The sequence below is a fragment of the Myodes glareolus genome, chromosome 17, assembly GCF_982192425.1.
Source record: "Myodes glareolus chromosome 17, mMyoGla1.1, whole genome shotgun sequence".
In the NCBI taxonomy this organism is placed as follows: domain Eukaryota; kingdom Metazoa; phylum Chordata; class Mammalia; order Rodentia; family Cricetidae; genus Myodes; species Myodes glareolus.
The window spans coordinates 26,720,101-26,747,005 of record NC_142042.1 but is presented as its reverse complement, the minus strand read 5'-3'; the positions used below and the strand labels follow the sequence as shown (position 1 = coordinate 26,747,005).

General features: G+C 41.8%; 1 protein-coding gene across 7 annotated transcripts in view; it reads right to left on the bottom strand.

The window, feature by feature from the left end:
- The window catches only part of Sgms2 (sphingomyelin synthase 2), an 83,100-nt gene that overhangs the window by 18,527 nt on the left and 37,668 nt on the right, over positions 1–26,905 (bottom strand). For 5 of the 7 annotated variants that reach the window (XM_048456734.3, XM_085677704.2, XM_085677703.2 and 2 more), the window contains exon 2: positions 4,595–5,286. In XM_048456734.3, the coding sequence (XP_048312691.1) occupies positions 4,595–5,049 (455 nt within the window). In that variant the 5' untranslated portion in view covers positions 5,050–5,286. Of the gene's footprint in view, positions 1–4,594; positions 5,287–5,466; positions 5,489–6,284; positions 7,050–26,905 lie in introns of those variants that run through there. The other 2 variants (XM_048456735.3, XM_048456736.3) reach the window with 2 other exon arrangements.

Below are 26,905 nucleotides of genomic sequence, written 5' to 3'. Positions count from 1 at the left end.
CATTAAACCCTAGTTATGTAAGCAAGATTTTAATTGGGACCATCCAGAGATAGTCTGACAGTTTAGGCCTAAGTGGCTTGCTTTGACTGCAAACGTTTGCAGAGAACTATATTTTGACCGCGTCCAAAGGAACTACTGGATGGATTCGCTATTATCTTATTCACAATTGATTTTTAAATGGCAAAATAAAATAAAAAGGAGTACAAGGGTTAGAACTGTTTGCCTTTTTTTGAACAAGGTTGCACTATCGTTTATTGGAGCATTATTAAAGCATTATTTATGACAACCACAAAATAAAAAGTGCCTAGAAGTGCCCACCAGCTGATGAACAGATAAAGGTGAGGCCACGTGTATGCACAATACCATTCTATTCAGACGTGAAAGTCGAGTCCAGTCCTGTCATTCATGACAACTTGGGTGGAACTAGAGATCATCATACTTAGCAAGCCAGGCACAGAAAAATGAGCGCAGAATAATTTCACTCCTTGGCCAAACTGAAAAAAAAAATTTGTCTAGAGAAGTTGAGCACAGACTAGAGTTTACCAGTGATGGAGGTGACTCTGTAAGTTTAGGAGGGGTTATATGGGAAGACTGATCAATGTGTACTAAGTTACAATTAGGAACAGGATGTGCTGAGATTTTTCCATACAGCAAGATGGCTACTGTTAACAATGTAGTCTCCATTTCAAAAATAAGTTGGAAAGATGAAGTATTTTGCCATAAAGGAATAATAAGTAGGCTGGAGAGATGGCTCAGCAGCTAAGGGTCCTGGTTGCTCTCACCTGGAACACAGGTTTGATTCCCAGCACCTACCTGGCAGCTCATACCCAACTGTAATTCCAGTTCCAGAGAATCTGATGGCCTTTGTGGGCCCCAGGTTTGCATGTGGCACATAGAACACATGTATACGAAACGCCCATATACATAAAATAAAACAAATTTTAAAATTGTTTTTAAAAGAAGTGCTTAAAGAGAGGCATGCTTAACTTGAATGTCACCTAGTACACACATGAATTTATACATAATGCCTCATTATGAAATCCAATTTTGTAAGCTTTCATGTACCAGTTAAAAATGAAAAGGTCTAGGGATGTGGCTTAGGTGGTAGACTACTTGCCGCATCAAGACGTCCTTGGTTTGATTTCTACTACTGCATAAACCAATACCTTGCATTTGGGAGACAGCAGCAGCAGAATCAATAACTTTAAGGTCAACATTAGCTACATAATGAATTTAAGGCCAGTCTCTATCTCGAAAATTAAAACAAAATTTAATAAAATTAAAACAAAAAGAGAAAGAGATTGGTCAAGAAATAAAGGGCACAAGTCCTTTTCCCTGTGCAGCTTTAAGATGGTGTCTTGACTGCAGCTCTGAGCTCTTCGCAATCTTCAGCCTAAGCCTGTTCAAGAAGCTGACTGAGCTCACCAATCTCTAAAGCCCAGGGCTTTGCCAATGGCATGACTGCCTGGGGGCAGCATGGGTATAGAGGTCTGTGGGCTCTCAGTTCCAGAGCCCCCTTTCTGTTACATCTGCAAGTGCTGGCTCTGAACATGGATGGGAATGAGTGGGGATGTGTCACCCACTTCCAGCGGTGGGCTTTAACCTCTCTAGAACACACCGTGTACTCACTCCACTGGGCCTCTCACCCTCCCAGCTCTCAAACTTTCCAAACCACCACTGCCCAAAAGACTCTTAGAGGTGCCGGCACCCTCAGTGATGAGGAGTATTTTAAGTTTTCTCCAACACACTGGTTCTCACATGGACCAAGGTCAAATTTAGGTAACTGCTGGGACTTCTAATTTAAAAAAAAGTATAAATATCTATTTTGGTTGTTTGCCACTGATGGCTATTTCAAGAACATTCCTGGGTTTCAGGTGAGGGGAGATGAAAGAAGTAGCCCCAAGGTAGCTAGCTGGAAGGGCTGACTTACTGTGTACTTGGTAACCTAGCTTTGTTGTCTTAGTACTGAAATGGAACAGTCAACAGTGCTGGCTGTTTTTCCTTGGTTAAGTGAAAGCAATTCACTCTGTGATTCAAGCCCAGGCCCCACAGGAGCGCTGCTCTGAATTGTGTTTCATGCTATTAGACAACAACAAGAAATAAGGAAATATTATTAGGAGTCAATTAGATTCATTCCAGCATTCTGTGCCCAGAACAGAAGATTAACTTAGGTGAAACACTCACTCCACAGTCTTCCTTAGAAAAAAAGAACTGCTCACGGTGTGTTTTTCCTCAGAGTTTTTGAAAGAAACAGAGACATGAGAGGTGTCTCCGTGGTAGAGGGTTTGCCTGGCATGTGTGAGGTCCTGGATACCAGAACCAAGAAGAAAAGAAAGGAAAAAAATATTAAAAAGCACATATTGAGAGAGGCTGAGATTGGCAGGATTTCTTACTCGGCTAGGGCTTTAAGAAGAAGGTTATGACAATTCTACCAGTCACCAAAATCCAAGGTCCAAATCTACTTCAAAACTAAAATGGCAGATTAGTGCTGTTTGTGATCTTAGCAGTAGGTATAAAGTACATGGCCTAGGTGTGTGATCCTGAGTGTTTTTTTAATAGATATTTTCATTTCAATTAGCGTGTAGTAATTGAACATGTTTCATAGCAGACACTGTAAAATTTCAGTATCCGTGTGGAAAGATGAGAGCAGGATAAGGCATAGCTTTTCCGGTGTTCCCTTGTTATATTTTCCTTTGTGGCCTGGGGATTTAACCCAGGTTTTCATGCATATGAGTCCAAGGATGTACTGAACTACAGCCCCAGCCAATACCATGCGTCTTGACGTGGTAGACTCTGAGACAGCAACAGGAAGACAGTTTTAACAGCTAGATCTCACATAAACCAAGTCGAAGGCTCCTCTGTAGGACAGAATCCAGCTACATACTAGACTAAATAGCTCTTCATGCAAATGTGAATATGAAGAGCCTTATGCCCAAACTGAAGGAGAAAGTGACCATCCATAGCGTATGTAAGCCCTACTATGCTTAATGTAGAGTCCAGGCACTGAAAAGAAAACTACTGGTCAATAGATACAGCCTTGCTTTTAGCATAAAAAAGCCATAACTGACATGTGCAGTAGCAATTCACTTCTACTAAGTAAAAAGCAATTGATCGCTCTTTTAACTAAATATACTGATGAAGTATTTTGAGAGTTATAATAAAGGCATGGATGGCTTTGGTTTGCCATGTAAGTTTTGAAAACTGCAGGGTTGCATTTGGGAAAGTCTTTGAAAAAGCAGGCTGAATTCTAATTACAAAACAACAGTCAACTTTATTCTCCCTTCTAAATGGAGTTTTTGTCTTTGTTTGTTTGTTTGTTTTTGGTTTTCGAGACAGGGTTTTACTGTAGCTTTGGAGCCTGTCCTGGAACTTGCTCTTGTAGACCAGGCTGGCCTCGAACTCACAGAGATCCCCCTGCCTCTGCCTTCCAAGTGCTGGGATTAAAGGTGTGTGCTGCCACCACCCGCTGACTCTCTCCTAAAAGCCATCTTATGTCACTGACACTGAGCTCTTATTTGACTTTGAATTTTGAAGCTGTGTTGTGGGAGTTCCCATGCCTCACTTTTTGTTACAAAGCCCTAAATTGTGGGTATTTTACTCAGACTCGTATTTTAGGGCCTTAATTCCTGGGATCCAATAGAAAGCCAACACCCAAAGACAAATGAGAGGTCGGGGAATTGAGTGGCCTCTAATTTTGTGGTCCAGAAGTCCACAGAATTCACAGAGAGAAGCAGAAATAGCCATGTCAGAGCTGTGTCCAGTTTTGTACCATATCATCAAGGTGAGAGCTTACGACTCCCCGGCTGGTACAGCTCTGAGATGGGGGAGGAATGCAGGGCTGAACTATGGAGCCGTGTTCTCATTTTCAGTGCCAAGGGGAAGGCAGGGAAGACAAGTTTACTTTAGAGATCTAAAACCCTAACCACCGAAACCCAGTTCCAAATTCAGCTTCTTAAACAAACACCGGTTACTTTGTGCCTGACAGGAAAAGGACAAGAAAGGAAAGAGAAAGCTTAAGAACTTTTGAACAGATGTAAACTCAAAGCAAACTGTTGACGGCAGACCAATCATCCCATAATAAATTAGTGTCCTGGCCCACCTCCTACTGCACCTGCAGAGCCTGAAAACATCCTTCCCTACCATCTTTTTTTTTTTTTTTTTTTTAGACAGGGTCTTCCTATGTAGTCCTGACTGTCCTGAGCTCTCTATGTAGACCAGGTTGACCTCAAACTCATAGCTATCCTTTTGCTTTTGCCTCCCAAGTGCTGGGATCAAAGGCGTGTCCAAGCATCTTGATTTAGGAGTAGGACACCATATCACTGGAAACAAGACACTGTGCTTGTAAATTGGTAAACTGAGTCACTCTCCACACACAAGACTACTGCAGCTTCCTGCTTTCACACGTGGCCACTCAGTGAATACTTACAGAAGAGCGGCTGAATTTATTCAATGATGCCTACCTACAATTTCTTTCCTCAAACGCCTAGGTAAAACCAAACACATTAGAAGAATCTGAGAAAGATAATATCAATGACACATCTTCTCTTTTCAAAGCAAATTGAACCCCAACCCAAATATATTAGTCAATACTTACTTGTATCTCAGAAAAAGCCACTGGGTGATCCATAACCCAACTAATACAATCCCATTTATTTCTGATACAGAAAATGCCCATTTGACCCGGTCGACATAATCAAAAAACTTGTCTGGGAGTGGAGGGCTGAGCTCCTTGGGAGGGACCCTCTCGTGCACGACTGTGATCATGACAGTCGTCAGGACAAGGTTGAAGAGAGCGTACACAAAGGCAATGCCCGTTTTCCACCACTCCAGGGGAAACTTGTTTCTGGAGTCAGTGGGCATAGAAATCTGGATGTAGTCCGGGTACTTTTTAGCGCCCTTCCGTAGCCCGTTGGACAAGCTCTTGGGTTTACCATTGCCGTTTTTGTTTTCTTCTTCGACAGCTTCAGCAGGACTGGTGTAAGTGTCGGGAGAGTTACTGGTTTGGTTTTCCAAATGACCTTCATGTTTTGCTGTCTCTATGATATCCATTGTCTGCCAGCCTTCAGAGCTACAGGAGATGGTAAGGTTCTTGCTCTCTGTGGAAACGTCACTCTCTTAAATCCTTCCACTTCCAAGATCAACATGGACTCTTAGAAGGGATTGTGTGTGCTGGTACAAAATGCAGATGGCGGACTTCTGGTTCTTAGTTCCTCCCATACAACAATCTGCTGGGTATTCACACAAGGAAGCCAACTCTCTTTCCTACCGAAGATGATGTTGTTCCTCCTAAGAACGAAAGAAAACGAGGTCAGCAACGGCTTGTCTAATTCCCAACCATTCAAGATGCAAACATTCTCAGAAGTGAGGCAACTACTACCAAAGCGCCTGCTCTACAAAGACATCCTCAGAACAAATCAGTGCCCCTGAGATTGGATGTATTTATACGGTGGCTGGATTGTACAGTACCCAAGCTTGGGACTCTTGTCTGTCCTTGAGCTGATGTCAGCACATCTTAACAATCAATTTCCTGTTCATTTCTTCTGATAAAGCCAGGACCCAACATTTCAAGCACTTCACAAGTTGCTAACCACGAAGTCATAATACGCTAGAACCTGCCTGGAGACCACACCACTCCTTCCTGATCTGCAAAGAACAGATGATGGATCTTTTCTAAGAAAAGGGATCCAACAGCAGGGCATGGTGGCTCACACTTCTAATGACACCTTTTAAGAGGTTAAAGCAGGAGGACTACGGTGACTTTGAAGTCACCCTGGGTGACATAGTGAGTTCCAGGTTAGTTAAAGTGTGAAAGAAATCCTCCCTCAAAACTATAAAATAAAATTTTAAAGGATTTGGAAGCTCTGCTGAATTGCTGGATGGTTGCCACCCTCATTTTCCAGAACAGTCCAGTTTCTAACTTTCCTATTTAAAAACCTACGGATCCCTTTGGTAACTGCTTTCATGAACAAACCACAAAGCAACACATTCAACCTATTTTAAATGACACTGCCTTGGTTTCCCCTTTCGTATCCAGACACACACACACACACACACACACACACACATACATACACACACATCACAAACTCAACAGCCTTCAAACTAACAAAGGAGGAAGATATACAGAGCCTTCGCTGGGTCTCATTTGGGAGAGGGGTAGAGGAGCAGCCACAGGGGAACTTCCTAAAACCGCCACAGGAAACTGATCACAACACCTCGATACAACCACCAGTTTTCACTGAGCAACAGCATCTGGCATTCAGCGGGCCACTTGAGGCACTCACCTTTGTGTGGCTGAGGAAAGGCACCTTCGGCTGGAGCGCCCCAGGCTCCTCCGAGGAGCAGAGACTTCTTACCACACTGAGCAGAGCCGGCGACTCTTATACGAGCTCGCACTATGGCCCAGCTGTTCCCAATTTAGGAAAGCAGCATTTCAGTTGGGCCACCAGCCCAGCCACCTGAAGAGTTCTGCAACCTTGTAATTAGTCTCCACCCTGAGTACACGGCACAACTCTGGCATACTCCTTCCAGTCTTAAAGGCCCCCTTCGCAGGGGAAATGCGGTTAAATTCAATGGAGTGACAGCTAAGCCTTTAAAGGGATGTAAAAAGAGGAAAGTTTAAGTGGCTCAGTTAATACCTCCAGGTATTTCCTTGACACGAGGGTGGCAAACAGATCAACTACAGGAGTTTACTGTACACTTCCTATCGCAACACTGCGGAACGCAGGGGCAGAGGAAAGGTTGGTTGGCTTGTTTCTTTTTGTTGGTGGTGTCTTAAGAACACAGGGACTAGGGAGATGCTTCAGCAGGTAAAATGCCTGCTGTGTAAGCAGCAGGACTGAGTTTGGATCCCCAGCACCCACTTAAAACCACCAGGCAAGGTGGAACATGCCAGCAACTCGGTGCGCAGGTGGGAGTGGGCACGGCAGCTGGAGACAAGTGAATCCCTTGGGCTCACTGGCCAGGCAGTCTAGCTGAATTAGGGGGATGCAGACTAACAGCCCCAGCTCAGAAAAAAAGGGGCAGAATGTCTAAGGAAGACACCTGATGTTGACCTTTGGCCTGTGTGCACGCACGTGCGCTCACACATGAACTCAGCCAAGAGGAGCTAGTGCTAGTGTAGTCGAAGAGTTAGAGCTACCACACGGCTCTGGGAGACAAGGAAATACTCATATTGTGAAAGAAAGACTGAGAAGAACCAGTTACAGGATAAAAAAATTAGATTTATGTGTTACATATCCCTCTCCTCTCGCAAGAGGCATCCACCTGCAGACATAGCCTACTCTTGAGAAAGAAAAACCAGCGGGGAAGTTAATCTGGTAGAAAAATAGGATCAGCGGAGGATGAGTAGCCACAAAAGATCACTTCCACTTCCTCTTGTCCCTTTGAAACATCTCCCAGCTACTGAGGCACTAGAGAAGGTGGGAAAGCCAGGGTTCCTCCAGCCCGACCAGTGTTCTCCGCAGTGCCTTAGGAAATGCCCCGGGAAGAAGGAGTGTCACAAAGAGGAGCCCTGGCAAGACGACTCCAGCAGTAACATCTCTGCACCATGGACACCTTCTTCTGAGGAAGACGCCCTCCAGCAGCGAGGGCTGGTGTCTACGCACACCAGCCTAGTTGACTAACATATCCAACACTCAACATGGCTCCTAGTGTGGTGTTCATGCCAACAGGAAGCTTCATCCGTGGATATACAGGGGGCCTTTGTAAAGTCGTCATCTAGTTCTAGAACATAGAATGTGGAGAGGAAAATCCAGTCACTCTTTTCCCTCCAAGAGGAAGAACTCCACACCTACCTCAGGAGACCACTATGAACCTCACTGAGTTAATGATCATGCCAAGTGGGAGCCCTTGGGAGGAACCAGAGGAGCCAATGAGTGAACGCAGAGCCCACTGACTGTCATTAGCAGTAGAATAGATATTTTCCTAGGGATTTCATTAAGGTTGAGTGACACCTTCGTCTGTGTTATTTCACCACCAGACTCAATGTTGTGATGATGATGGCCATGCCATATTATCCCTTCCTCTCACTGCCTGAGAAAATGACCAAAGCCACAGTGGTTCTTCTTTGGGTGGCAACTCCATTAGTCAACCTGTTTGAGTTTCTACACCAGAGCACAAACCAGCGCCAAGCTCGCCAAGTACCATGAGTTAACTGATATAACACAGAGACAGTTCAAAATCTTTACAAACTCACCTCTCTTGTGAGAGCAAATGCAATAGGCTAAGATTTGGTTTTGGTGCATCAGTATGACCCTTTTCGTTTTCCACCTACAAAGTTGGATATATTATAGAAATTGAAGTACTGTTTATAATTAGAAATTGATTATACTAAAATCTAACAGAAGCACATTTTTCAGAAGTGATTAGCAGGCTGGAATGATGCCTCTGCAGTTAGGAGCATCGCCTGCTCTTGCAGAGGACCTGGATTTGTTTCCCAGCACCCATACTGGGTGACTGAAAACCCCTGTAATTCCAGTTCTAGGTAAGCCAACACCCTTGTCTGGCCTCTGCAGACAGTTGTATACACATGGTGCACATACAGACACACATTTCCTTACATCTACACACAAACAGAAATATATCAACTTATTTTAAAGCAATTATCCTGAGTGAAATAAAAGGGCATTTGATAAGTTTCAGTTTCTACTCTGCAGATGAAAGTACCCAGGGCTGGAATGGGAAGAGCACTGCTAGGCTCTGCCGGTGTCAACATCATGTTTAGTTGTGTATTATGCCAGCTGATGTCTTGTGTGAAACATTCCCACTGCTGCCTCCCTTTGCCCCCTTGAGTGGAGAATCCGTTGTTGCATGACAGGAGATCACGTGTCGTGTTTCTGCGTGTTCTGTCTGTCATCTTCACTACTGGCCAGCTGTCTACTCAGTAAATCAACTGTCCTAGGAACAGGTCTCCGTTGCTGCGATGAATCACTGGCTAAAAAGCAAGCTGGGGAGAAAATGGTTTTTTTGACTCACACTCCCACGGCAGTGTTCATCACTGAAGGAATCAGGACAGGAACTCAAACAGGACAGGAACCCAGAGGCAGGTGCTGATGCAGGGGCCATGGAGGAATGCTGCTTGCTGGCTTGTTCCCCATGGCTTGCCCAGCCTGCTTTCTTATACAACCCAGGACTACCAGTCCAGGGATGGCACTGCTCACCATGGCCTGGGCCCTCCCATCAGTAACCAATTTAAAACATGTCCTATAGGCTTGCTTACAACCTGATCCTACGGAGGCATTTTCTCAATTGGGGTTCCCTTCTCTCACATGACTCTAGTTTGGGTCAAGCTAACATAAAAATAGTCAGCACACCAGGGCAAGTGAACAGCCAGGTAATTAATGAAAAGCATGAAACACGCACACACGAAACCAGCTTTCTCGTGCACAGAACTACTGGATTATACAGGCTAAACCCCCATGCATCTTTATGACAGAACTTGTAAGATAATCAGCTTTGAAGAACCTAACATAAATATGCTCACTACCTGACCACAAGCTATTGGATCGAGGAACTCCCCATATCAAAGGACAAAACTGTCCTCAAACCCTCGTAATTAATTACAAGGAAATATTTGTAATTTTTGAGAAGAAAACTATGAAAAACAGCAACACTGATGGTGAGAAAACGATCAGAAAGAGACACCACCCTTGTAGAAAGAAGGGAGAGATGATAGGTTATTGAGACGACACACAATTACACTATCGTATTCACAGACGATACACTATTGAGACGATATACAATTACACTATCATATTCACAGACGATACACTATTGAGACGACACACAATTACACTCATATTCACAGACGATACGCTATTACACTATCGTATTCACAGACGATACGCTATTACACTATCGTATTCACAGACAATACGCTATTACACTATCGTATTCACAGACGATACGCTATTACACTATCATATTCACAAATGATACGCTATTACACTGACAGTGCGTTATTACACTATCGTATTCACAGACGATATGCTATTACACTATCATATTCACAGACGATACACTATCGAGACGACACACAATTACACTCATATTCACAGACGATACGCTATTACACTATCGTATTCACAGACGATACACTATTGAGATGACACACAATTACACTCATATTCACAGACGATACGTTATTACACTATCGTATTCACAGATGATACACTATTGAGATGATACACTATTACACTATCATATTCACAGACGATACGCTACTGAGGTGACATGTTATACACTATCATATTCATATATAATTTGTCACTGAATTCTAACAGTCCTGGTAGGATTTCGCCTGTAATCTGACAAGAGCTCTAGAACAGGAATTTAAAATGGGCGTGGCACTAGATCTGTGCCATTACACCACATGATGGTGTTGCCACGAGGGCACTTTCACCCCATCCCTAATTTTTGGGTGCACCCCCCCAATGAAATAAGCATACAAACTATTTAAGCATGTTTTCATTGTTCATTGGAAGAAAAATTTGTAAAACACTCAATATCCAACATAGGGACTAATTCAAAACCTTGTGAATCTCTCACTGTTAAGAAGTACCACGGGCTGGTATGGATGGGCTGCCTGTCAGCAATCTGAAAAACTCTAAAATGCTGAAAAATCTAAAATCACATGATTTCATAACTCATGGTTCACATATAAAATTATTAAAATAATGTATAAAATTATCCCCAGTTGTGTGTGTGTGTGTGTGTGTCTGTGTGTGTGTGTTAAATAAATTTTGAGTTATACTGGAATTCTAGCTCTGAGAAACATCATCATGTATATACTAATATTTCAAAATAAAAAAAAATCCCAAATCCAAAACACTTTTTGATTTGTTTTGATTAACGTGTATGCCACAAGTATGTAGGTGCCTGTAGAGGCCAGAAGAGGGCAGTAGAGCCCCTGCAGCTGGAGTTCAAACAGTTGTGAGTGGCTCAGTGTCAGTTGTCCCCAAGGGCAGCAAGCATTCTTAAGAGCTGAACCATCTATCTCTCTACCCTTTACCCCCCTCATCAGAAACCTTCCCAACTCCAGGCACTCAGGATAAAGGACATCAAATGTGTTTAATAACTAACTGTAAGGCTACAAAAGAGATACATAACTACTAACATGATACCATATATGGCTAAGGGGAATTAAACCCAGATGGACAGTAGAGCATCAACAATGCCTAGTAGAGGTTACAGTAAATAAAATAGGAAAGGGGTCCAGGGATCCAGATCCCAGTTGCAAGCTAAGGAAGGAATTTGAAAGGCCACCCACTCCCAAGAATCTCCCTCTGCAGGGCGGATGGGAAGCTAGATAGAGACATTCAGAGGCCGTGGGGCATAAAGTCCAAGGCTCAGAAAGACTTTATTAGACCTGAGTCCGCCCTGCTCTGCGCATGACTCCTTTACCATGATAAGATACAAGTCTGTAAATACTGCTTAAAAAGAAAAGAACTCGGGAAGTAGAAAAAGACAAGATCTCCTGAATACATCGGGAGCATGGGGACCTTGGGAGAGGGTGGAAGGGGAGGGGAGAGGCGGGGGGGGGGGAGAGAAAAATGTAATGCTTAATAAAAATCAATTAAAATATATAATAATAATATAAAAGCTCACCTGAGTTTATGTGTGAGTTTTAATGTTTAGAAGAATTTAATCTATTCAAGATAAAAACTAAACCCCAGTCAAAGCAATTATTATCCTACTGGTACAAATTGGAATTATAAATGATGGAGACATGCACCCTGAGCTGTAAGATGAAGGAAAAGCTGCAGCTGAACATTAGTTCTTAAGACAGACTGTTAGTGAACTGAAACAAAACCGGATGAAATTGTTAACTGACCCCAAAGTTCTGTCAAACCTGAAAGCCCAGCAGTCACCATAAAGCCACTAAAAAGACAAGCAGACTAAAACAGTAACAAAATGCAATGGTTCACAGTAAATGTCACTTGTGTGTCTGGTTAGTGCCTAAGTCAATCACTCATAACAACCCCAGAAAATATTGTCAGCCCAATTTAAAAGAAGGAAAAAAAAAAAAGACAAAGCCAGTTAGTCACTCAAGGCAAGGTCAGAAAAGAAACAGCAAGGCAAAACAAGTTGCCCAGGGTCAGATAGTAAACAACAAATCTTACTTTTAAATCAGAACTCTGACCGCAAGAGGTTTCACTTCTTAAATGACACACTACTGACACCAGGATATGACATTTTAATGTAAACAGTCAGTGCAAAGATCAAGAGAAAATGATCAGCTTTGTTTTGTTTATAGAAGAAGACATAAACACATAGGAAAGTCCTCTTGAAATGGTTTAAGTAAAATGCTGCAGGTCCCCGAGGGGCAGCAGTGGGCAGCAGGCCATGAGACACGTCGCAGGTCTCTGAGTGCCATGCAGCAGGTCCTGAGACCACAGCAGGCCACCAAGGCAGCTGGGTTCCAGGCAGGAAGCCCCATGGTGGATGAGAGACCAAAACAGATAGGCACACCATGCAGAGTGAAGTTGGATATTTATTTAGTGGGTTATGGAAGGGAAGGGGAGAAAGGGGAAGAGGAGAGGGGGGGAGGGGGAGGGGTTCAGGCTAAATGAAGATCAGCTTGCCTCAGAGGACAAGGGAGGGTGTGGGGGTGGTTTGTCTCTTAAAGGGATAGGACAGACCATTACACCTCTAAATAGCAATATACATTTAGAGGGCTGGTGGAATTGAGGGGTAGAACCAGAACTCTTGCCCTGGGGACAACTTCAGCATCATAAAAACAAAACAAAGCAAACAAAACCCACATGCATGCACTTACTCACGCATGCACATGCATACATACATATACAATACACCTAAGTAGGTAAATTTTAGTATATAAGTTGTCCCTCATCTTGGCAGAGCAAAAGGAGCTTGCTGACAACCTGCCTGTCATCTATATTCACCAAATTAATTAGCGTCACTAATATGTCATCATGTTAAATTGACACCACTGGTCTATTACTCTATGGCAACAGGATCCAGCTGAGCAGAAGATTGCCTGCCAATCAGGACATCTTAACCTTGTGAAACTCTTCCCTCTTCAAATAAAACGTGCTCGCAGACACAAGGATGCTTTGGGAGAGATGTATTCCACTTCAGAAGCAAACCCAAAGTTTTGTGCTGTTAAGATTGTGGTGTGTGTGTGTGTGTGTGTGTGTGTGTGTGTGTGTGAGAGAGAGAGAGAGAGAAAGAGAGAGAGAGAGAGAGAGAGAGAGAGAGAGAGAGAGAGACTCAGTAACTAGGGTGCTTGCCTTGCAAGCAAGATGACATGGGTTGGATTCCCAGCACTTCACAGCCTGGGTTTAGTGACCCAGGACTTGGGAGGTAGAGACAGGAGAATTGGGAGTTGAAGGTCACCCCCAGCTAAGTAGCAAGTTCAAAGCCAGTCTGGGATGCCTGAGACACTATCTCAAAATAAGTCTGTTTTGTTATTTTTATCAACAAGTTCTGGAAAATTCAAAAGATGACCAACCAATTGTTTATTGAAAACCATCAATAAGCTTTGCCAACAAAAATAACCTGGTGAATATCCCTGCCAGATCTAATATTGTCTTAGTTTTTTTGTGTGTGTTTTGAAACACAGTCTCCCCATATTTCCCACACTAGCCTGGAACTCCATATGTAGTTCAAGCTAGCCTTGGAGTAGTGGTCTTCTTGGCTTAGACTCCTGAATGCCGTAATTATAGGCTTGGATTATAAATTTTGGACAGTCTTAAGGTTCCATGTCTTTTCAATAGAATAGAATTCCATTTAGGGAAGTAGGTTTATAAAGTATGTAGGTGACGTGCAATTTTTTAAATATAAAAAATAACTGAAAACCCAATTTCAATCAATTTTATCTGTCCATATTAACTTGAGGTAGAATTCTTGGCAGAGATTAAAGTTTTTACTTTCTGTTACGTACATCTTAAGGTGAATGGGCTATTTCAGTTCTGGATTCAGTTGTATGAGAGAAAAAGGTATTCAGTAGGGTCAGGAAGTAACCTGTTTATCTGGGACCACAGGAGGCCTGAAGAAAGGCTGCAAGGAGGCTGGAGCTTCTCTCTGGGCAGCTGACATGTTCTAAAATCAGATACTGATGATGCCTGCATAATTTGTTAATTTTCTAAAAATCATTTAACTTATGATTGAATGAATTTTATGGTATTGAGTCACAACACAACTCACCTGTTAAAAACTGATCTAATCTACAGGACTAAACTTTTTGTAAATAACTAGGAAACCGAGGACTATTCCACACTCTGCAGTTTGTTAGCAGTGATTCAGAACTGTCACACATTTTTGTTTTTCACAAACCAAAGCAAAAAACTAGTCAATGTTAAACCTTTTAACTAAACTAGCCCATGATAAGCCATTTAACTAAACTAGCCAATGTTAAACTTTTTAACTAAACTAACCAATGATAAATCATTTAACTAAACTAGCCAATGATAAACCATTTAACTAAACTAACCAATGAGAAACCATTTAACTAAACTAGCCAATGATAAACCTTAAAACTAGCCAATGATAAATCTTTTAACTAAACTAACCAATGATAAATCTTTTAACTAAACTAGCCAATGATAAACTTTTTAGCTAAACTAGCCAATGATAAACCTTTAAACTAGCCAATTATAAACTATTTAACTAAACTAACCAATGATAAATCTTTTAACTAAACTACCCAGTGATAAACCTTTTAACTAAAATTATACAGTCTGCATTCCCTCACCCCCACAAAGTGTAGCTAAACAATATGAAGTGACTCGGGAAAGATGAGCTTCCCCACAGAACTGTGTAACTGAGGTTTTCTAACAATCCTGCAGTAATGGAGACTGACGCCGGGAGAGCCCTCTACCACCGAGGCACACCCCAAGCACCATGAGCAAGATTAGGGATGAGGAAAGGCTGCTCTCACTGGCAACTGGTCACTTGAGTGGCTGAAATGAGTGAGTACTTACCCAGAGCAAATGTTTGCTCTGCAAAGTTAAAAACAATAAATTATAGTGCAAGGAGTACTTTATAGGAAGGGATCACCTACAGTCCAGGGTGCAGTGGAGGAGACAAGGGTGCAGGGTGTTGCCAGAGGCAGCTGTCTCTTCACTGTGAAGTCACTTCACTGAGATCTCACTGCATAGCATTCCAGAGGACATTAAAGTTTGACATCTTTATCTAGATGATTTTCTGGCTATATACTGCTACTGATGACTGGAGAATTCTGTCTACGGGCTCTGGTTCCAGTGTGTTTTGTAAAGAGAACTAACTGTACTTGGAACTGTGAGGGTAACACTGTAGCAGGAGAAGAATCTCTCTCTCTCTCTCTCTCTCTCTCTCTCTCTCTCTCTCTCTCTCTCTCTCTCTGTTGTTGCTGTGGCATATTTGATTTCACTGTGAAACCTGAGACTGTGTTAAAAAAAATTTTGGATCATGGGGTGGAGACAGCAACTAGTTGACAGAAATTAGCCATACAGAGTACAGAGGTTCCAGAAAGATGGACAGAGAGACACAAGGTAAGAGTAGGGAGGGACTTGAGATTCACTGTCTTTTTTTGTTTGTTTGTTTGTTTGTTTGTTTGTTTTGGCTTGGAAAGGCTGGAAAGATGCTGTCTTGCTGAGTCTCCAGTCAAAAAGAAAAGTCAGCAGGTTGCTTCTCGGTCTCTCTGAGCTAGTAGATTTTCATCCCAACATCTGACTCCTGAGTCTTTACTGGTAAATAGAATGATAGAACCTTAGTTAAAAAATACATTTGGTGGCAGCAGCAGAGCCAGTACCTGCAGGACCAGAAATCCCATCATGCTGTGGCCTGAGCTTAGGGCTCATTGTAAGGCCATGTGGTCAAAGATGGTAGTTAAAATATCAGTAGATTTAGGTGCAGCCACTAAGCTGATGGGAAAACAACGTGTGTGTGTGTGGCAGGGGGGGTGTCCAGATAATCCAGATAACCTGGAACTGGAGTTATATACAAGAGGTTGTGAGCTGAGAACCAAACTCTCCAGTCTCAGAAGGAAAATCTTGATGGGAAGGGAAGACACAGAAGGACAATTTAACAAACCCTGGAACAGCAGGGAACATTCAGTAAGGTGAATAAAGGAGTGGGTGATGGGGAGATGGGGAGACTGGATAGGTAAAGGAGTGATGGGGATATGGGAGATTGGATGGGTAAACAAGTGAGTGATAGGTAGTTGGGGAGATTGGATAGGTAAATAAGTGACTGATGGGGAGATGGGGAGATTGGATGGATAAACAGTGAGTGATGGATAGGTTGGTAGAATCAATAGACAAGCAAACTAACAGAGTTACCCAGACCCTGAAGATATAAGTGGGCTATAAAATTTGGTTCAAGACTAAGGTACTCCTTTAAGTTGTTATTCAGTTTAAATCAGATGCACTTAAAGTTCTTAAAGGCTCTTAAAACTTTTCCCAAATGGTGGGAAATCCTGGCTTATGTTTCCCAAATGATGGGAAATCCTGATTTTTGTTAGACTCAAATACTCGCCCCCATTCTCCCACATCAATAGAGTTTTTGGAGGGTGAGACTGAAGACTGCATATGGTATTTTCATCCAACATCAAGATGTTTTGAGCCGTAGTATGAAGAACTATCACTTTCCCTACTGTCTACATTTGGTCTCTAGCAAGAAAAGAACACACAGTCATGGATGCATGGGATAAACTGGGTTGAAAGTGTGTCTTTACACTAAAGCACTTTTCCACTTTAGCCTAAGGAAGCAGCCTTTATACAATAAAAAAGAGGTTTGTATTTTCAATAATCTGAATTATAGCTATGCATGAGATTGCTGTGGCGTTCCAGTAATCTAAACTATAATTTTGTCAATGTATAAAATACAATACAGCACAGATATTTATTTGTTTAATAGATTCATCCCATTTAACTTATATTTCTTACTTCACATTAATGGTCAAACACAGTATTCAGCACTTGTTTAGTTAGAAATACTGGGGTGCGGATGAGGTTGTTCCAGAAAGGTTAGTTCTAACAGCCTAACTGAAAAACAGTCATACTTATCTGCTTATACAACCTCAGTTTTCTTATACAGCAGAATTTATATACCTAGAATTGATTCCTTTAGGTTTTAATATTTAATACTCTGCAAGAAGAGGTCATAAAAATTTACCTAAAGTGCTTATGTTTCCCTAGGAAAAGTCACATAATAAGAAAATATGATTTTCATAAGGGTAAGAAGAATTCAGAAACAAAAGAGACCATGAAAGACTCAGGAAGGCTCGAATATCTTCATTTTTCATTTGATTATGCCAACTAAAAAAAGTCTTCCATAAATGAAAGAGTAACAAATGCAAACCCCTCACACAGTCGATGCTGGTTTCAATGTCCTCTAGAAGATGCAGGACTGTGGGTTACCTAAAGACACATTTGCATGGCTAGTTAGGCTTGCTCTGGCTTTGCAATGTTCTGAGTTCTAGAAAGTACCAGTTTCGCTAAGTCCAAGTTCTTCCTAGAATCCAATTGCAATGAAGAGTTATCTCTCAGAAATGCTAACTTGACCGATGCTTCTAATCTAATTAGACATTAGTTTCTGTGTTCCCCAAATTCAGGTCCCAGGTTTCCCAATCTAATTCAATATTCCACTAAAGGAGCGACACATAAAAGGAAAAAAACAGAAAATAAATAAAATTAGAGATTAATTTTAGTTAAGGGACTAAATTTCAAGTCTAACAGAATTCTATTTAAACAGTTTTAATGAATATGTATAGTTACATTGCTATTTGGAATGTACATATAAGACATTCTTTTACTGATTTTCCTTTGATAAATGAAGAAAAGAAAATTCAAGAATTTAAAGTTTGTTTTAGGAGACATCGGTGGTTAATTACAGGATTCCGAATCACTGCCAATACACATATGTGCCTTAGGGGAAGATGAAGTTCACTAGAACCCAGCCTTTAGGTGCTGGAGAGACAGCTCAGCGGTTAACAGCACTTAGTTGGTAACTCACAACCCTCTGTAACTCCAGTTCCAAGAAATCCAATGCCTCTTCTGAATTCTCTCAAAGCAGGGACAGGAGTTCAGTCAAGAACGTCCCTTCAATCTGTGAACAACTGTGGCTCTCAGAGATATCTGCTACTGCATGTCCCTGTGCAGAGCTTACACGCTCCATCACAGTGTTAGCGTAATATGACAACTATCCTGGAGGGTATATTTGCACACTGTTGACATTGAGGTAATTCAAGGCCAATTACTGGTTTCCCTTTGCAAAACCTAGGACAGGAAACGTGGCTCTTATTTAGTATTTCTTTTAGAAACATCACAACATAAGACTTTCAGTTCTAATCTGGTCCCTTTATGAAATAATTAGACCAAAAAAAAAAAAAAAGAAATGAGTTTATGAAGGAAACGTGAGAACAGAACAGGAACAAACGATTCTGCAAAGGACAAGCACTGGCGCTGTCATTAAACAGCTCTAAGGGGCCCAAAGCAAAACAGGGCTGGGGCTACTGCATGCACCTTACAGCTTAGGCTGTTAAGGAAGACGAAAGGGAAATCAAGTCATACCAGGGATTGTGGGGAGATGAGGTCAAACAGCCACGCAAAGCAGAGAGTTTAGAGACTATCACAGCAACAGATAGCCTAACGACTATCTAAACAGAGGTCTTTCTGCTGTAGCAAAAGAAAACAGAACCACAGATGTACATGGGAAATGGTAGGTGCTTTAATGAGCATGAATACTGTTATATGTAAATAAACATACAGCATTAGACATAAACACAGACGCTCTTTATAAGTAGCATGTAAAATACAACTGTAAACATTTGCTTGATAGAGGTTTTTCACTTGGGGGCTTCCCCCCCACTTATCTTTGCCTAGTAAGGTGGCTTTTCATTGTCCTCTGGGGGTATTGACCTTAGAAGTCCACCCCCAATTGCTGCTGAGAGAGACTGGAAGAAGATAGGAGGACAAGGTAATAGTTATACATCAGCACAATTAAACTGTGGTTCAGAAGAAGCATAAAAGCCACCCTGAGCCAGGCATGGTGGTTTGTGCCTTTAATCTTGGGATTCTTGATACAGAGGGAAGAACACAGAGAATTCTTGGCCAGCTCCACAGGGAGAACATGTCCCAAAACCAATCACTCATTCACCCACCCATCCACCCATTCAACCAACCAACCAACCAATCAAATAACCAATCAACCAGTCAGCTAACCAACGAAATAACTAACCAACCAGCCAGCCAGCTAACTAGTGAACTAACTAACCAACCAGCTAGTCAACTCAACAGCATCAAAAAACCTCAATTTAACCAAACAACCACCACCAAAAGGACACGACAGGAAAAGAGACCAGAGAATTACAACAGAAACTGGTCCAGCTCCTTTAAAAGGACCTCTCTCTGTTCATCTTACAAATACTGAAAATGAGTGTATCTCCCAAAACATCATCTCCACTGCTGAGAATTTATCTTGGAGCAAATTACGGAAATAAATATCGCAAGAGAAATTCAGTGAGATACGCAGAGGAACTCATGTTTACAGCTGGGGAGTGAAGCAGCCATGAGATACAGTTTGCTTTAAAACGGGACATCTAAGTACAAAAGTATTTCTTGAAAGTTCATAAGAGTTTGTCTAATGCTGGGGAAATTTCAGTAAAGAATCTACATTGCCTATACACAAAAAAGTCAAGATATATAAAAAAATTAACACTACTGGCTCACCCACCTTTATATGTTTATGAGTAGTATTTTATTTCTAGCTTATATTTTCTAATTTGCTGCATTAACTAATTAATTAACTAATTAACTCTTACATTCAAGAAATTTCTGCTGTCTACAGCAAGGCAGAATTATTACGCATCTGCTTTTAAAAGGTACTCTTTTTCGTACAGTTTAAATGTGTAACAACGGACAAAGAAGATACAATTTCTACAAGTTTAAGAATAGTTGCTCAACAGCAATAGTTGAAGAAAACAGAAGAGATAATAGACGTAGATGAAAGGCTTGGAGATAGAGAAAGGAGGAACTGTGCATGGGGAGGGGAGCAGGATATGATTACAGAAGACGGAAGATAATCAAATATATTCTATACATGAGCGAAACATAACGGAATCCATTATTTTACACAATTAATAGATGTTAATGAAAAAAATAAAGAAAATGTTGAAAAGATAAAAGGGAATAGTTGCCCAAGTGATAGAAGTATGAGATGTTTTTGTTCCAACACTTTTGTACAGTCTACCTTTAAACATTATTTTCATTTACGTCCCTTCCTCCCAAGGCTCAGGGCTCACTGTGAAAGGGGGATATTAGGAGTGTATGGAGAGCCAGAGGTGATGGAGGACTACAGGGAAAGTGTGCCTCTGGACACAGCTGGGTAGCTGCACGCAGACACACGCAGCAGTTTTGACAGCACACACAACCACTGCAAGCCCAAGCCACACCAAATCCCAACTTGGAAGGAGAATTCTACCCCGAGTCTAGGAGCTACCTGCAAGTCTTAGCTGTTAGGAGAGGAAGGGCAGTTTTCTCCAAGAGTGTCAGGCCGGAGATGCTGAGCACACTCTAGTAGAAGGCACACATCCAAGGGCAGCACAAAGTGGTCTGGACACAGAGGAAAGTACACAAAGTTGGGAGGGAATGGAAGGGAGGGAGGATCAGAGAAGAGTCGGGGGAAGGACCATGACTATGATCAAATCATACGAAATTCAAATCCACACATATTATATATAATATGCACTTTTCATTTGTGAGCCTCTTATATTGAAATGTATTCTGAGTCATGTACAGTTGCTGCTGTTGCTTGTATGGGATCATCTGACAGAATCTTCATTTATTTACTTTATGTCTTCTCATAGTTTCAATGGGAACCAAAAGCACATTCAGAATGTAACATTAGAAGAAAGTCTACAGTTCCACTTCTGCTTGAGAAAGTCTGGAAAAAGTGCTGTTTCCAAGTCAGGATGTACCAGCCAGACAGGAGAGAACTGGGCAGAACCCAGTGTGATGGAGCCAACAGGTAAACCAAATCTAGCACTTCTCTGTCATCTTTTGTATATGTTTGCAATTTTTGAGTAATAGCAGGAGAGTTTTCCAGAGATTATAAATAAGCATTTTACATGTATTTATTTATTATGTTGTGGGTATATGTTGTGCTTGTGGAAGTCAAAGGACAACTTTCAGGAATGGCTTCTCTCCTTCATACCATGTAGGTTCCAGAGATGGCACTGACTCAGGCTCACTCAGGTGGTCATCTTGGCAGCAAGTGCCCTTACTTCAAGAGCTATCTTGAAGGCCCAATTTTATGAAATTTGTGTTTGTTTTGAAGACAGGGTCTCACTATGTACCTACCTGACCTGGAACTTGCTCTGTTGTAGACCTGGCTGACTTTGAACTCATTGGGATTATTAAAAGCATACACTACCACTCCCTGCCCAATATTGAGCATTTAAAGTCTTTCTCCCACTTTTTGGTGGATTTTGATTTATTGTATATTTTATTGTACTGGATAATTTTCATGTCAACTTGATACAAGCTGGAGTCATCAGAGAAGAAGGAACCTTAGTTAAGAAAATGCTTCCATAGCCAGGACTTGGAACAACCTAAATGCCCCTCAACCCAAGAATGGATAAGGAAAATGTGGTACATTTACACAGTGGAGTACTACACAGCAGAAAAAATGACAGCTTGAATTTTGCAGGAAAATGGATGGAGCTAGAAAACATTAGTTTGAGTGAGGTAACCCAGACACAGAAAGACAATTATCACATGTACGCAATCACGGGTGGATTTTAAACATAAAGTGAAGAAAACCAGGCTACAAACCACAATCCCAGAGAACTTAGACAACAATGAGGACACTTAGAGAGACTTACATAGATCTAATCTACATGGGAAGTAGAAAATAGAAAAAGACAAGATCTCCTGAGTAAATTGGGAGCATGGGGACCTTGGGGGAGGATTGAAGAGGGAGGGGAGAGGCAGGGAAGGGAGCAGAGAAAAATGTAAAGCTCAATAAAAATCAATTAAAAAAAAAAGAAAATGCTTCCATAAGGCCAGGCTGAAGTCAAGCACGTAAGTTATTTTCTTAATTAGTTACTGATGGGGGATTGTGGGTGATGCCATCCCTGGGTTGGTGGTCCTGGGTTCTATAAGAAAGCAGGCTGAGCAAGCCACAGGGAGAAAGCCAGTGAGCAGCACCTGTGTATGGCCTCTGCATCAGCTCCTGCCTCCAGGGTCCTGCCCTGTTTGAATTCCTGTCCTGACTTCCTTCAGTGATGGACTATGAGGTAAGCAAATAAACCCTTTCCTCCCAACTTGCTTTTGGCCATGGTGTTTCATCACAGCAATAGTAACCCTAACTCAGACAATTATCATTTAATATTTTATGTTGTTTAAAAAATTTTTCTATAACTCAAATCCATATCTCATTTTGGATCTTTCTAGGAATTTATCTTAAAGGTACTCACACAAGCATTAAAAAATGTTTCTCCTACAAGCACAGATTAGACAACCTTAGCAAATTACTTACTTTATTTTATTTACTATGGAAATAACTGTGGATATTTTAATATGCTCCCATTTAATGAATTTTTTAGTCTACTTATTGAGACATGTACATGATTCAGAGCTGACCACTGTGTATTGCGTAACCAATTAGGGGGCTCCTTTGTGAGGTCAGCCTGTGCTACACAGTGAGTCCTGATAAAAACAAAAGCACAACGACGGAACTATCACCTTATAAAGAGATGTATGGATAAGTAGAAATGATTGTTATATCTAAGTAACTACATGGTTACTAGTTTTATATATATATATATATATATAATAACTAGTTATATATATATCAATCATATAACATGGAAGATCTACTTTACTTTTCAACCTTTTTGTATTAAAAAAAGTGAATAAGCAGTGTATTTTAATTTCCCTACCTAGATAGACAAAAATGGCTGTTACTGTTTAGCAGACACCAAAATGTTCATCACTATTGTGGGCGCACAGCAAGTCTGGGAACGCACAGGATGGCTAAAAGAGCATCTCTCACCTGAACACAGTGCTTAGAGGGGACCAAGAGACAATATAAAGTCAGTGCTCAATTAACATCAGGAAGCTAAAAGATGTAATTTCATAGTCAATCTTATTTCTATGAAATCTAATTTTCATTGACGATGCTACATAAATAAAAGCACTTGACTATAAATAACCACTTGAAGATGTCTCAATGAAACTGCCTCATTCCTCCCTGTAGAACTAAGAGCCCAGAAAAATGAGGTTTTGGTTTTTATGCATTTGTTCTGAAAACATCTCTTAAAACACATGAAATGTTTAACCCCACAAATATTTAACATTTGTAACAGGAGCCAATGGGATACTGGAAGCCTATTGCCCAAGCTTATGCCCCAAAGGGAGGACATTCACATTGTGTATATGCATATTTCAGGGTATCTTAGCGATGGCAAATATGGAACATCTACTTTTGAATCTTTTTGCACCGAAAAAACCATATGGCACATTTTACATCACTACCTAAGCTGACAAAAGCAGCTCAATCTGTATGTCGTGAGCACTGAGCACCAGACACAGAGAGCTCTTGTCACGTAGCTGGTTCACACATGCATAATATGGCTAAAAAGCACCTCGACATCATGCTTAGAGGGCTGAGAAATGTGATGTCCATCCAAGAGCGCAGAGCGCTGAGAATGGAACAGGCAAATGCTTACAACTTTTGCCCCGAACGCCACTTCCATTTCTGCCCACTAGGAATGTGTCTTCCTCCTTATTTTACTCCACAGTAAATTTTACCCTCTACCTAACTTCTCAGAGTAAATAAACTCAGGGCTACTGCCTCAGCTTCACACCCCTGTCTTGCTCACCAAGGCTCACTCCTGGCATTTTTCACCTCTCCACTATTCAGGTGCTGCTTCTCTTTCAAGCTGAATTCAGAAGCAGTTCCAGCTGGTTCAGAAGCAGATCCTGCTTCCTAGAGACAGAGAAAGTGCCAACACAGCTTCTACCGAAGGGACACTGGGAAACAAGCAGCTATGGTCACTGAACACCGGGCACCACAGTAAAAGTATCGATAGCATAGTGGGACAGACAGCAGAGAGCCCTTCACAGAGACAGGAAGCACAGATGCCCTTGATCAAGCAGAGACTCACGCTCCCCCAGCAGCCATCAAGATATCTAAGGCGGTTTGCTTCGGAGCTCCCAGCCCATCTCCTGGTTTCCTGCCCTCTTTAAATCCCTCTAACGGCTTCCTTTGGCCCAAAAGTGCATTGATTATTTTGACTACAGGAAAAATAAGAAACTGTAAACATAAAGAAAACAGAGCATAATATCATGAACTCTATTAGTTTCTTTTGAAGCAATCTCTTAAGCCAATTGGAAGCTTGTATCTATGCTAATCTCACCGGAGCGGACATCACGTCCTCAATAATAACCCCCAGGCCGGTCATGGTTTTCCCCAAGCCTGTTTCTTGGGAGGATAATGGTTTTTTTCTGAACTTCCAGCATTTCCTAGAATTGTGCACAAGGCTCTTCATGATCTGACCTCCACCTTCCTTTCCAGTCTTTGATTTTAAGATTTAATTTTTTTTTCCTTTTCCCTAAATGCTATTCTCCCTGCCATATTTCCTCAGTTTTTCTGCTCACCTCTCTAGCATGGTCCCCTCTTACCAGGCTTTCTTCCTTGCACACTGCCCCGTCCTGCCTCAGGTCTCGGCAGACAGAGGCCACAACCTCCAAGAAACATCTCCATTACACCCCATAAGGAATGTTCTCAGACCCCGAAGCACAGCACAAGTAGCTTGGGGAGACTTCAAGAAGGTCCACCTCTCCTTAGTGTCCCCACCTGAAATCGCTGGTTACAGCTGGTTACAGCTGGTTACAGCTGGTTACAGCTGGTGACTAACCCTCCCATTGGGCGTGGTGGTCACGTTTCAGTGACGGGGCACCATTCTTTAGCATGACTTCTGGCTCAGATGCCTACGCGTTATCGTCACATGGCTATGTTAGAAATGGCCCAGCAGGGCGTGACGCAGCAGATGTAGAATCCCAGCCCTCAGGAGGATGAGGTAGGAAGATGCTGAGTTTGAGGCCAACCCCAGGTTACGGACACAGGAAGCCCTGTTTCAAAAATACCACGACAAACAAACAAAACCCCAGGTGTCCTACAGGTGGAAAGAAGATTCAAAGATTATCTGCCAATGCGGTGAAGTACACCTTATCTGAAATGCTTAGACGGTGGCCAGAAGTATTTCAACTTTCTATTGTTCTTTTGAAATTTTTGGAACACTTTCAGACATACAAAGGGTATCCTGAAGATAAGACCCAAATCTAAACACAAATTCATTTGTTTCGTATGTGCCATTCTCAATGCAAGTAATTCATAAAATATCCTAAATAAATAAATAAATGATGTGGAAAACAGCTACACGTCGATTCAAAAGAGGCTTCACTTGAACACACACACACAGCAAAACCAAACAAAAAACCCAAATTCAAGGCTACTTTTGCTTTCAGGAGGTGGTAGCCACCCACAGACTCTCTGAAGATCTCTCCCTGACTCACAGTCTGAACCTGTATTTGAAGACTAACTGTGAGGTTTGGAGGAAATGTTGGTTGAGCACTCTGAAGACTCCCTATTTACAACAAGTGCAGGCATTGAGAAGGAGGCAGAAGTCAAAAGAATTCCCTATGCTAACAAGTCTAATTTACGTTGTAAAACCAGTTTTTGGCTTTTAAAATTTTTATTTGTTTATAAATACTACGTGCACATTAAATGATTTTATCACCATTGTGGTCATGTAAAACCAACTGGAAATTATTACTTTGTATAAACATTTTTTTAAGTAACAGATTTTTAAGCGCAGAGGCGTTGTGCGTGTGTGTGTGTGTGTGTGTGTGTGTGTTGCATATACCTATGTGTAGGCTAATAGAAGCCTAAGGAAAGTGTTGTGTCCTTTTCTAGCATTCTGTCTCATTCTGTCTTATTTCTTGGAGGCAGGGTCTCTCCCCAACCTGGAACTCACATGGTTCTGCTAGGCTAGCAGCCAGCACGCCCCAGCACACCTTGTCCCTGCTTCCTTCCAATGCTGGGGTGAGGGCTGTGCACAAGCCAAGGCCTGGTGTCTGGTGCGGCCTGTGCTCAGGTCTTTAGGGCCGCACAGCAGATGTTCTAATCCACTCTCCAGCTCGGCATCTATAGATCAACTCTAGGCATTTCTCTAGCTCCTGAAATTCATTAATAATATGTTCTAGTCTCTCTACCAAATCTTTTTTTTTTTTTTAATTAGGAAATCTCACTATGTTGCCAAGACAAGCTCACATTCCTGGCCCCAAGCAATCCTCCTACCTATCTCAGTTGCTCAAGTAGTTAAAACTACAGACATAAGTCACTGCACCTTTGCTTAAATGACTTTAGTTTAACAAAACTAGGCTGGAAAGTGTGTGAGGGGTTCCAGCCAACTCGAGCATGGCAAAAAGGCTCGGGCAGACCTTGCCCTTCCCCCGTCCCCTCTACCATACTAACTGTGAGATTACATCCCTAAAGCTAGCCACCAAGGTCTAGTCCCTTATTTGGCCACTTTCCCTAAGGTTGACTACCATGGTCCAGCTATCAAAGTATTGAAGCTCATCAAACAAAAGTCCCCCTTTGACTACCCTAATTAATATGTCTAATAAAAATTAAACAGCCATCCTAACATGGAGTTCCTCTCTTCCTTCATCAAATATAAACAAAAGTTCACCCAGCACTCTATCCTCTTACTACACTCAGAAGTAAAGAAAATAGGCCTATTTCAGGGTAGCGCAGTAGAATCCTGTGTTTCCAGCTCAGACTTTGCACTTTAATAGAACAATCCCCCCAGCTCTTGAGTTTCTCCGGCCCTACCCTAAAGAGAGGAAGATACTAAGTGATAAATTCCTATCAATTTAAAACATGATTTGCCTTC